This window comes from Cupressus sempervirens, chromosome 6 (genome assembly GCF_028749045.1).
Source record: "Cupressus sempervirens isolate cs-2001-9-10 chromosome 6, ASM2874904v1, whole genome shotgun sequence".
Classification (NCBI taxonomy): Eukaryota; Viridiplantae; Streptophyta; class Pinopsida; order Cupressales; family Cupressaceae; genus Cupressus; species Cupressus sempervirens.
This window is the reverse complement of record NC_143123.1, coordinates 695,627,548-695,639,590: the sequence shown is the minus strand read 5'-3', so window position 1 is coordinate 695,639,590 and position 12,043 is coordinate 695,627,548. Positions and strand designations below refer to the sequence as shown.

General features: G+C 37.3%; 1 protein-coding gene across 1 annotated transcript; it reads left to right on the top strand.

Annotated features, from left to right (window-relative positions):
* Positions 1 to 1,154: 1,154 nt before the first annotated feature.
* Positions 1,155 to 11,265, top strand: LOC149554106 (G-type lectin S-receptor-like serine/threonine-protein kinase At2g19130). The gene is made up of 2 exons (XM_089789432.1): positions 1,155 to 2,786; positions 10,085 to 11,265. The coding sequence occupies exons 1-2, from the start codon at positions 1,185 to 1,187 to the stop codon at positions 10,898 to 10,900; spliced, it is 2,418 nt and encodes an 805-aa protein (XP_089645558.1). The 5' UTR covers positions 1,155 to 1,184; the 3' UTR covers positions 10,901 to 11,265.
* The last annotated feature ends 778 nt before the right edge of the window (positions 11,266 to 12,043 follow it).

Below are 12,043 nucleotides of genomic sequence, written 5' to 3'. Positions count from 1 at the left end.
AAATCTAAAATAACAAATTCAACAACTTTCTTACTACCAAAAACCTTACCCATACATTAATTACTACATACACAAACATACCAATATTGCTTTGAAAAAACTTAATCTAATACATCATGACTGCATTCACCAAAATAACAAAAAAACAAAAAACAAAAAAAAAGGAGAAAAACAACAAATTTAATATACAATATTCTATCACTTAGACACTCCAAATTGAACTTTTACACGCATACACGCTTCAACATATAGTCTATCGTTCAAAAATACAACTTATAGACAATTTTATACCCGTTTCAAAATTCATAATTTCTCCAAACATTCCCCATTTTTAAAGATCTTTACCCTTCTCCGTCGCACATCCTCATCCCCTAAACCTCTGACACTCTCACCAACAAACTAAACAAACTTACGGCAAAAACATGATATTTAAAAAAAAAAAAAAAATGTCAACTCTATCAGTTTCATAAAAGTTCCATCTCAACACCATGCCCTTAAATGTGACACCTTTACACCTAACAAATCTCTATCCTAAACAATCTATAAACATATCATTCAAGCTTTATTATAATGCCTTTTTCCGAAAAAATATTGAATGAACATAAACAAAAATACAAGTTACATGAGCATGACAACATCGGAGTTTATATTGTAATCTGAGTCGATTGGCCTCTTCCTCTACAAGGTGACAAAAACTCTATTTGATTCGAAATATGGAGGTAGACCACGTGACTCCCTCCTCAAAACCCCCAATCACCCCACGTAGCTTCTCATAGACTCAGAAACGCGTCTTCTGTATCTACTCCTTGGGAGATAGCGAGTCGCCTTCGTGTCAACGACTCGTTGGCCCAGATTCACTTTACTTGGACTGCTCTTAGACGCCGGTATTTACTACCTTCAAATGGTCCACATTAAATGATTATCGTACGGATTACAAAGTAAATCCAGCGGCAAAAACTTCATCCGAAACACTCGGAGAGCTTGTACGCCGTCCGACTGCATAGTGATCTCTGACGGTGCACAGAACGCAAACAGAGGCTTCTAGAGGAAGCATTATTCTACATGCGAACCCAGCCAAGAATGTCGCCATCCAGAGGACGCCCAAGTCAAAAAGTCGAGATCTTTGATTCGGATATTTAAACCGGGCAGTCGCCATGACTGAAACAAGACAAATTCGTTAGTGAATGGATTCTCCACTGAGCCGACTGTTCCACCTGCTCCCTGCTGTTTTGGCTGTAGCTGCTCTAAACCTTTGCCATGGATCAGATACGCTTTACGCTGGCCATTCTCTCACGGGAAACCAGACGATCGTATCTAAAAACGGGACTTTTGAGCTCGGTTTCTTCCAGCCGCCAGGGTCCAGAAAATGGTACATTGGCGTCTGGTTTGCCCAGATTTCTGAGCAGTCGGTCGTATGGGTGGCCAACAGGGAGAACCCAGTCGACAACACCGCGGGCCTCTTTACTCTTACACGGGCCGGGAATTTAGCCCTGTTTGACGACGGCGGGGCCAGCGTTTGGACGGGCGAAGGAACGGACATCGGCTCGCGGGCAACACTACTGGAAAACGGCAACTTTTTGGTGTTCAATGACACCGGCGGCGCCGTCTGGGAGAGTTCCCGGCAGTCGGGAAACACGTTGCTGCCCGGAATGAAGATCGGAATCGGCCAAAAACTGACGTCTTGGAAGAGCTCGTCTGATCCGGCGCCCGGGGCGTTCAGTCTGGAGCTCGACCCGTCCGGGCCCGGGAAGTTCGTATTGGTGTGGAAGGAGTCGATCCGGTACTGGGACAGCGGGCCTTGGAACGGGCAGTTCTTCAGCAGACTGCCCGAGATGGCGACAAAGTATGTCTACTTGTTCAGCTTCGTGAACAACCGGACAGATACTTTTTTCACTTACTCGCTCACGCCCGGAGCCCGGCTGCTCACCCGGTTTGTTATCGACCAGGTCGGGGATGTCCGGCTTTACACGTGGATCGATGGGAACAACTGGAACATGTTCTGGTCGCAGCCGCAGGATCAGTGCGAGATCTATGATTTCTGCGGGAGTTTTGGTATCTGCAGACATAGTGATAATCTCCGGTTCTGTAACTGTTTACAGGGTTTCGAGCCCAGGGATCCTCCGGCTTGGGAATCTGAGGATTGGTCCGGCGGGTGTGCCCGTAAATCGCCGTTGAACTGCAATGGGTATGGGAAGAGCTCCGACGGGTTTCTTGAATTGCAAGGTGAGGTTTTTGGAGATTACTCATCGGAAAACCGGACTGTCGAGGATTGTGAGTCTGCCTGCATGGGCAACTGTTCGTGCGTGGCTTTTTCGTACACGGACTCGAAATCCTGTCGAATGTGGGCCGGAGATTTGCTTACACTGACCGACGGCGCGGACAACGGAAAGAACGAGACCGTTTTCGTTCGTTTGGCTGAGGCAGATTTGCCGCAGACGTTCAAACGCCATGACCGGCGTCTGATCGAGACTCTGGTGGCGGTTAGCGGATGTTTGGCTGTTGTGGGGGTGGTGTTTTTGGTGGGGTTTTTGTGGTGGAGATCGGGCCGGGAGAAGTACAAGGACAATGTGCCCGGGTCGCTGAGAATGTTCACGTATAGAGAGTTGCAGTTTGCGACGAGGAGTTTTTCTCAGAGATTGGGTGGCGGTGGGTTCGGGTCAGTTTACAAGGGGGTGTTGCCTGATGAGACCCATGTGGCGGTTAAAGTGCTGGAGGGTTCCAGCCAGGGTGAGAAGCAGTTTCGCATGGAAGTCAGCACCATTGGGACTATACAGCACGTCAATCTGGTATGTGTTTTGTTTGTTTATTAGTATTTTTCACTCGAAATGTTATCCGTAGGCATTGGGTAGTGTAGTATAATCTTTGTGCACTGTTAAATATCTCATCGTTTCGTTTACGAGGACCTTAAAAGTCTTCTAATTTCGAGTACCGTTGAAACACTAAAGACAATGAGACGCGATAATGTCCGAGTAAAGAAGTTGCGTTTCAAAACACGAGTTCTAGGGTTCAATTCGACCACTGACTTTTTAAATAATTGCCGCAACAAATACGGATTAGTTTTAGAAAACTTTATATTTCACGGATCTTATAACTGGATGTTTTATTCCGATTGTAGTAGTTAACTGCCTGTCTTAATTTGAGTACGTCAAAGAAATATATTTTTCAAATAGTTGTTATGAGTACGTCAGTTTTTTATTATTATTTTTACTATATGTGGCCTGAATTTTCAGTCTATAAATTATTGAATATAAGTTTGAAGAATAAACAGTTTAGATTTATTTATTTTTCCTTTACAGATGTTTCCTATCAAATAATCTATCATCAAGATTGATCATACGCAATTTAATTGATGATTCTATTCAATTTATTAGTATTTTATTATTATTTAAATGTTTGTTTTAATATGAGTAGATGGAATGCATGTTTTCATATGTTATATTAACTTTCGATGTCTATCTAAATTTCAATAGGTAAAATATATTTTTAAAAATATCTATATGTTTTATTATTATTGAATTTTTGTCCTATTTTAGTGGAAAGTATAATATTTTAATTTTTTATATATTTAATTTTTTATTTTTCAAGGAAACTGACTTTTATATCTTGGTAGGTTTTGACATTTAATATGAAGATAAGATTAAAAATTTTATACTTGCAAACCAGATCAAATACATAAACTTTGTGTTACATTTATGTATTAATGTTTATTACAATATTTAGTATCTTATATAAAGTTTTTTAATCTTTTAATCTTGCCACCCATCAACTACTCAATATTAAGAAAACCTTATTAAACTAATAAATGTTATGAAATAGCCACAAACTAACACTTAGAAACATACATTCAGCTAACACCATAATGATTCAAATAGGAGCATAAAATGGTCTAGATCATCCATGACAAATTTACTAACTCTGTCAATCTAAACACTTCATTTTTTGTCTTTCGTTTTTGATCAATTAGTGTTCATACTCATGCACATCGTCATGAAAGCTAACTGTTTTATTCATATTCATTTGTGAATAACACCTTTCAATGTTATAAATCAGGTGTCTTTCTCATTAGCTCACATTGCTTGAAGATTCATTAGCTCTTTTCACATTATCTAATATTATCATACTCAAATTCCTTTATTAGCTTCCTTAAGGTCATCTGTAACCAATGTAATATTAGCAAGTCTCTTCATTTAAGAATTACAATCATCATTATCCTCATTATTCTTTATATGTGTGGCCCTCAAGTGCTTCTACAACTAATAAGCAATTTTCCTTTACATGTCTAAATGAACCCTTTTTTTGTTAAGAAAGCATAACAATACATAATGTATGATTATTTTTCAAAAAAAAGTCTCATATGTGTTTGTTTTAATTAAGTAAAGAGGGAGAGGGTCCAAACCCTTACAAAAGTAACATCAAGTTCCTAGGATGGATAGAATAGGTTCATAAATCATGGCACTTTAAAAAAGTCTAACTAAAATCCAAAATGTGAAAAATTAACTAAATAGAAAGTAGAAAGAGAACAGACTGTAGAACCTAGCAAAAAAAATGACAACAAAAGCCAATGACCACAAACCACAAATCACCACATAGGAACAAGCAACCCTACAACTATGAACTAGTAGCCAAACCAAAGAAGCAACCATCAACACCCAACACCACCAACACACATCACCCACTGCCCACAAAAAAAAGTAGTAAGGGACCACAACAAATCCAACTACCTCCACAACTCCTTTAGCTTATTTAGAAAGGAGGATTTCTTCTTGAAAGGATAGGAAGAGGTAGCATCACCCTGCCTAGTGACCATATTAGCAGCCATATGCACACCCTCATCCTTTCTTTGAGTGTCCTCCCATCTTTTTCCTTTTTAGCTTCCTCTCTTCCAAGTCAGCTTTGATACTCCTAATGAAAAACTCCATCTTATTTTGGGAAACAATTTATTTGAAAACTGGCTTGTTGAGTTATTCTCCCAACCTTTCATGGGGTTCCTTCATGGAGCCAAGATCCATAAGGATCTCATTCTTCTCCTACTCAGAAGGCACCATCATGTGAATTTTAGAGACATGTTCCTCCAAATGCTCCTTGTTGTACAGTTTATTCCCTAGGTGTCTCCCAACATCCCATCAAGCTTTGTTCCTTCTACGATTGGTTCAGTCATATGCCTTCTTCTCAGCCTTTACGAGGGCTTCCAACTTGTCGATTTTTTCCTACGGGCAATATAGAATTGTAATAAAAGCCACCTAGTAATTGCCTTTAGGCTATTTTAGTATATGGCTAGCTCATCAGAGTGTAAAGAATGGACCTATAGATCAATACTGTCGTCCTGCCTTCTAAGGAGAAGACCAAGAGAACTAGAGACAATAACATTTGACTCCCTGGTGTAGCTAAGGTTAATCTTCAGAGTGGGAGGGAAAAGAGAAGAATGAGAGGAGTTAGAGGCCGAGAGATTTGTGGAATGCTTAAGGGTCTAATCTAACCGAGTAGCCCACGAAGACCCCATAGTTGAGTCATCTGAGACCTCAACTGTCTCGTGCAACTAATCTGTCTAATCATCTTTCGTGTGCTTGGCTTCGCAGCTAGGAAGCACAAATGTTATATATGTTTTTAGAAACAAGGACAATTGATAGAAAGTTCGAAAAAATTGTCATGACCAAGGTTGAAATATTCATCTAAGCACCTTTATTAGAAGGTATTTTAATGAAAGAAATGACCTTTTTTGATGAAAAAATTAAAATCATTTAGAAACATTGAAATTTTTCTTTGTTTTTTTAATAGTTCATTTAATTCAAACAAATGTGTTTTCTATTTTCTTTTCTCAACCCACATAAATTTCTATAGTCTCAAATATGGGACATGGTATCGGGGTGTGTGGGACAGCTTAAACATCACACCAAAGCTTAACTTCCTATGGTAAAAGTGTTAATTAGTGTGTGATGTTTAAGGATGGGTGTTGCCGGATGAAACCCATGTAGCAGTTAACAATGCTGGAGGGTTCCAGTCAGGGTGAGAAGCAGTTTCGCATGGAAGTCAGCACCATTGGGACTATACAGCACATCAATCTGGTATGTGTTGTGTTTGTTTATTAGCATTTTTTACTCGAAATGTTATCCGTAGGCATTGGGTAGTATAGTATAATCTTTTTGCACCGTTAAATATCTCATCGTTTCGTTTACGAGGACCTTCGAAGTCTTCTAATTTCGAGTACCGTTGAAACAATAAAGACAATGAGACACGATAATGTACGAGTAAAGAAGTTGCGATTCAAAACACGAGTTCTAGGGTTCAATTCGACCACTGACTTTTTAAATAATTGCCGCAACAAATGCAGATTAGTTTTAGAAAACGTTATATTTCACAGATCTTATAATTGGATGTTTTATTCCGATTATAGTAGTTAATTGTCTGTCTTTATTTGAGTACGTCAAAGAAATATATTTTTCAAATAGTTGGTATGAGTACGTCAGTTTTTTATTATTATTTTTACTATGTGTGGCCTGAGTTTTCAATCTATAAATTATTTTTTATAAGTTTTAAGAATAAACAGTCTACATTTATTTATACTTTCTTTATATATGTTTCCTATCAAATAATCTATCATCAAGATTGATCATACACAATTTAATTGATGATTCTATTCAATTTATAAATATATTTGTTTTTCATTTAAATGTTTGTTTTAATGTGAGTAGATGGAATACATGTTTTCATATGTTATATTATCTTTCAATGTCTATCTAAAATTTTAAAATGTGAAATATTTTTCTTAAAATATTCATATGTTATATTATTATTCATGATTTTTAATAGGTAGAAAGTATATTATTTAAATTTTAATACCATTTTATTTTTCAAGAAAATTGACTTTCATATTTTGGTAGGTTTTGACATTTAATATGAAGATAAGATTTAAAATTATATTTGCAAACAATATCAAATACATAAACTTTTTGTTTCGTTTATGTATTAATGTTTATTACACTATTCAATATCTTATATAAGGACTTTTAATCATTTAAATCTTCAACCCATCAACCATTCAATATTAAGAAAACTTTATTAAATTAATAAATGTTATGAAATAGCTATAAACTAACACTTTGGAACATAAATTCAACTAACACCATTATGACTCAAATAGGAGCATAAAATGGTCTAGATCATCCATAACAATTTTACTAATTTTGCAAATCTAAACACTTAGATTTTTGTCTTTTGTTTCTGATCAATTAGTGTTCACACTCATGCACATTGTCATGAAAGCTAATTGTTTCATTCACATTAATTTGTGAATAATACCTTGCAATGTTATAAATCAAGTGTCTTGCTCAAAAGCTCACATTGCTTGAAGATTCATTACCTCTTTTCTCATTATCTAATACTAGATCATACTTAAATTCCTTTATTAGCATCCTTAAGGTCATTAGTGCCCAATGTAATATTAGCAAGTCTCTTCATTTAAAAATTACAATCACCATTATCCTCATGATTCTTTATATGTGTGCCCCTCAATTGCACTACAACTAATGAACGTTTTTTCTTTAACATATATAAAAGAACCCATTTTTTTTGTTTGTTAAACAAGCATAAAAAATACATAGTGTATGGTTATTTTTTCCCAAAAAAAAAAATCTCATATGTGTTTGTTTTGATTAAGTAAAGGGGGAGAGGGCCCAAACCCTTACAAAAATCAAGTCCCTAGTATAGATAAAATAGGTTCACAAGTCATGACACCTTACAAAAGTAGAACTAATATCCAAAATGTGAAAAAATAACTAAATAGAAAGTAGGAAGAGAACAGACTAGAGAAACCAACCAAAAAAATGGCAACAAAAAGACAACAAGCACAAACCACAAACTACCACACAAGAATGAGCAACCCTATAACCATGAACAAGTAGCCAAAACAGAGAAGCAACCATCAGCACCCAACACCACCAACACACATCACCCAACACCCACAAAGACTAGTAGTAGTAGACCACAACAAACCCATCTACCTCCACAACTCCTTTAGCTTACTCAAAACAGAGGGTTGCTTCTGGAAGGGATGGGAAGAGATGACATCACCCCGTCCCATGACCTTGGATTAGCAACCATCTACACACCCTCATCCTTTCTCTAAGCATCCTCCCACCTTTTTCCTTTTCAACTTCCTCTCTTCCAAGTGAGCTTTGATACTCCCAATGATAGACTCCGTTTTATTTTGGGAAGCAATTTATTTGAAAATTGACTTGTTGAGTAATTCTCACAACCTTTCATGGGATTGCTTCATGGAGCCAAGAGCCATAAGGATCTCATTCTTCTCCTCCTTGGAAGGCACCATCATGTGGAATTTAGAGATATGTTCCTCCAAATGCTCCTAGTTGTGTAGTTTATTCCATTAGTGTCTTTGAACATCCTATCGAGCTTTGTCCCTTCTACCATTGGTTCAATCGTCTGCCTTCTTCTCAACCTTTGTTAGGGCTTCCAGCTTGTTGATTTCCTTATGTGCAATATGTAGTTGGAATAAAAGCCACCTAGTAATTGTCTTTAGCTTATTTTAGTGGATGGCTAGCTCAATAGAGTGTAAAGGAAGGGCCTCAAGATCAACCCATCATCCTTCCTTCTAGGGAGAAGACCAAGAGAACTAGAGATAGTAACATTTGGCTCCCTAGGAAAGCCACAGTTAATCTTCAAAGTGGGATGGAAAAAAGAAGAAAGAGGGAAGTTAGGGTCCAACAAATGTGTGGAATGCTCTAGGATCCAATCAAATTGAGTATCCCAAGAAGACCCCATAGTTGAGTCATCTCAGACCTCAACTATCTCCTCAAACTGATCCGTCTGATAATCTTTTGTGTGCTTGGCTTTGCGGCTAGGAAGCACAAAGGATATATATGTTTGTGCAAATAAATCCATAATTGATAGAAAATTTGAGAAAATTATCACGATCAAGGTTGAAATATTCATCTAAGAACCTTTATTAGAAGGTATACCATGAAAGAAAGGTCCTTTTTTCATGGAAAAAAAAATCATTTAGAAACATTGAATTTTTATTTTTAAAATTCATTTAACTCAAACAAATGTGTTTTTAATTTTTCTCTCTTGATCCATTGAAATTCTTATAGTGTCATGTATGGGACATAGTATTGTGAGTTGATTCACTACATAGTTACTAAGTCAAAAATTTCCCTAGTTCTCTACCATAATCTAAAGCATTTTATCCATTTTTTTTGAATAACCAGCCCAAGAAAGGAATATTACAATCTCTTGGAGACTCCTCCAACCTCCATTGTAGTCCATTGAGTTTTAGATTATATAAAAATAGCCAAGAAAGGAAGATTTGTCTTTCAAAGAAGAAGTAACACTAATAGCACTACTAGTAGAAGACAGTTGTGTAGGACCATCTTGATAGATATGAGAAGTAAATCTCTCATGCTTTGGCAATAAAGGATTATTTTGTGTATTTAGAGATAAAGATATATGTTCCTTTAAATATGTATTATTTTTCCTTTATTAATTGGGGTTCAAGTTGGTGATCAGTCCACAAATTGAATCAAATGCTTTCCTATTATATTTTTCAGCGAGTAGTAACATTTTCAACAGGATTGTGTAATTGAAAGTATATCCAAAATTAATGATAAAAATCATCATAATGTCATAAGTTTTACCACCAATATTATTGTACTCTTTGTTAGCAATTTTTCATTGTAGATATATATTTTATTATCATGATCATTGTATTAATGTTTCAAGAGCATTACCACGTGTTAACTTTCGTGAGGAGAATATAAGAGACCATAACATGGACCAAAGCACGTGAGATACTTGAAGAAATGCTTAAAAGAGATGAAACTCAATGGGTTACAATTAATAAGAGATAATGGAACCTATAAAACTGTATAAAACTGTGGAAGGCATAAATGGCAAGTAGTCAAAATTACAATATGAGAAACGAATAAGTCGATGCATGCCAGTTTTGTTAAAACTGATAAGACATATATACAACATGTAGAATTTCATAGGCACTAAAAATATTGAAATTATGTGTGGAGATTCCGCATCAAAGTGTAAGAACACGTCTAACCCTCAAATTGTGAATCGACAGGTGAGGCTCCGGGGATTCTGCACGGAGGGTACGAACAGAATGCTGGTGTACGAGTACATGCCCAACGGCTCCCTCAACTCTCTCCTCTTCCCGAAGCCCATCAAACCCCACCCGAACATCCTCGACTGGAACACCCGCTACGAGATTGCCCTGGGAACAGCGAGGGGCATCCTGTACCTCCACGAGAAGTGCCGCGACTGCATAATCCACTGCGACATAAAACCCGAGAACATCCTCCTCGACGCCGACTTGATCCCCAAGGTCGCCGACTTCGGCCTTGCCAAGCTCGTCGGCCGCGACTTCACCCACGTCTTGACCACCATGAGAGGCACCCGTGGTTACCTCGCTCCCGAGTGGATCTCCGGCACCCCCATCACTGCCAAGGCCGACGTCTACAGCTTCGGCATGACCCTCCTCGAAATTATCTCCGGTCGCCGGAATCTTGACTTCAGCGCTACTTCCAGCAGGATGTTTTATCCCACTTGGGCCGGCAGTCAGATGAAGCTGGGCAACATGACCGACCTGCTGGACGCCAAGCTCAACGGCAATGCTGACGTGGAGCAGCTCAGAAGGGCGGCGCTGGTGGGCGGGTGGTGTATTCAGGATGATGAGGATGCCAGGCCCACCATGGCCCACGTTGTCAATGTGCTCGAAGGGATTGTTGATATTGTCGATGTACCGCCCATTCCCAGATCGCTGCAGTTGATGATGGAGCAGGGCGAGGGAGGGGGGGCACAATGTGATTTTCTCTTCTCTGAGAAAGCATTGATGATGAAGAAACACCTCTACAAGGACACGCCCGCCAATGCCGTCTGATTGGAAAGTTTTGATGTACGAGATAAAGATAAATTATCAGAATTACTAGTGCTTGCTGTGAAACAGATCTTTTGTAGGCTGTAGCGGGAATCTCTTTACAAAATTTATTGTCAATGTTGGTATTGATCTATCTTGTATTTTGGTGGGCAAGATGTTTGGATTCCTTGATTTAGTTATGCGTAGCTTTTTTTCCTTTCAAACTAATCTGAACTTACATCTAGTTGTAGTCATTGCGACCGAAACGACATCATCTACTGAAAAAAATCAGTAGCATGGAAGTTTGTAGAATAGAAAATAGTTCTATATTGTTGTCATTATATATAAACCCAAAAATACATGCTGCTCAGTGTTTCTTGTTTATGCAATCCTTGTGCATTAATCTCTTTCACGCTGTAGAGTATTCACTTCACTCGACCGCTTACATCCCTCCTAGCACGGTTATGGCAAGTATCATTCAAATAACTAGAGTTATGTTTTCGATAATAATTTTAAATTATTTTTTAAAAAATGAAAGTGTTTCTTCTAGCTGTGGTGGAGAACTTATAAATCTATGTTTCTGGATTCAATTATGTATATTTTTTTAGCATCAATGTTTCAAATCACAGTAACATTTTGGATCACTTACTGTTATCCATCATCAAGATGAGAGAATGCAAGAATAGTAAGATATGTGATGATAGATCAAAGAGAGTGATCCAAAATGTTGATGCTAAAAAAATATACACAACTGAATCCTGAAACATAGATTTACATTTCAAATGGATTGTGGAAATCTGATAAGATTAGGTGAAAAACTTGTTCTTTGGAAAGAGAGGTCAACAAGTTCAAATCTCGTTAGAAGTAGGGTATGTACCCCTAGTTTGTAACATAGAACATAATCATAGATTGTTGTCATCATATATAGACCCAAAAATAAATGCTTGATATTGTAGAAGAGTGCTAATGAACCTTTCCTTTCCTTTTTTCAATATTACAAAATCTTTTGAAAGTTGAATGAATTAATTTCCTTTTTAATCACACTTTTTTCCTAAAAAAAAAAGACAATTTCTTCTAGCATATATTAACTTTCTATATATGATATGGCTAGTTATTTTTTCTCCTCCCATCTATTATAAAATATTTTAATAATTGAATAATGTTTTC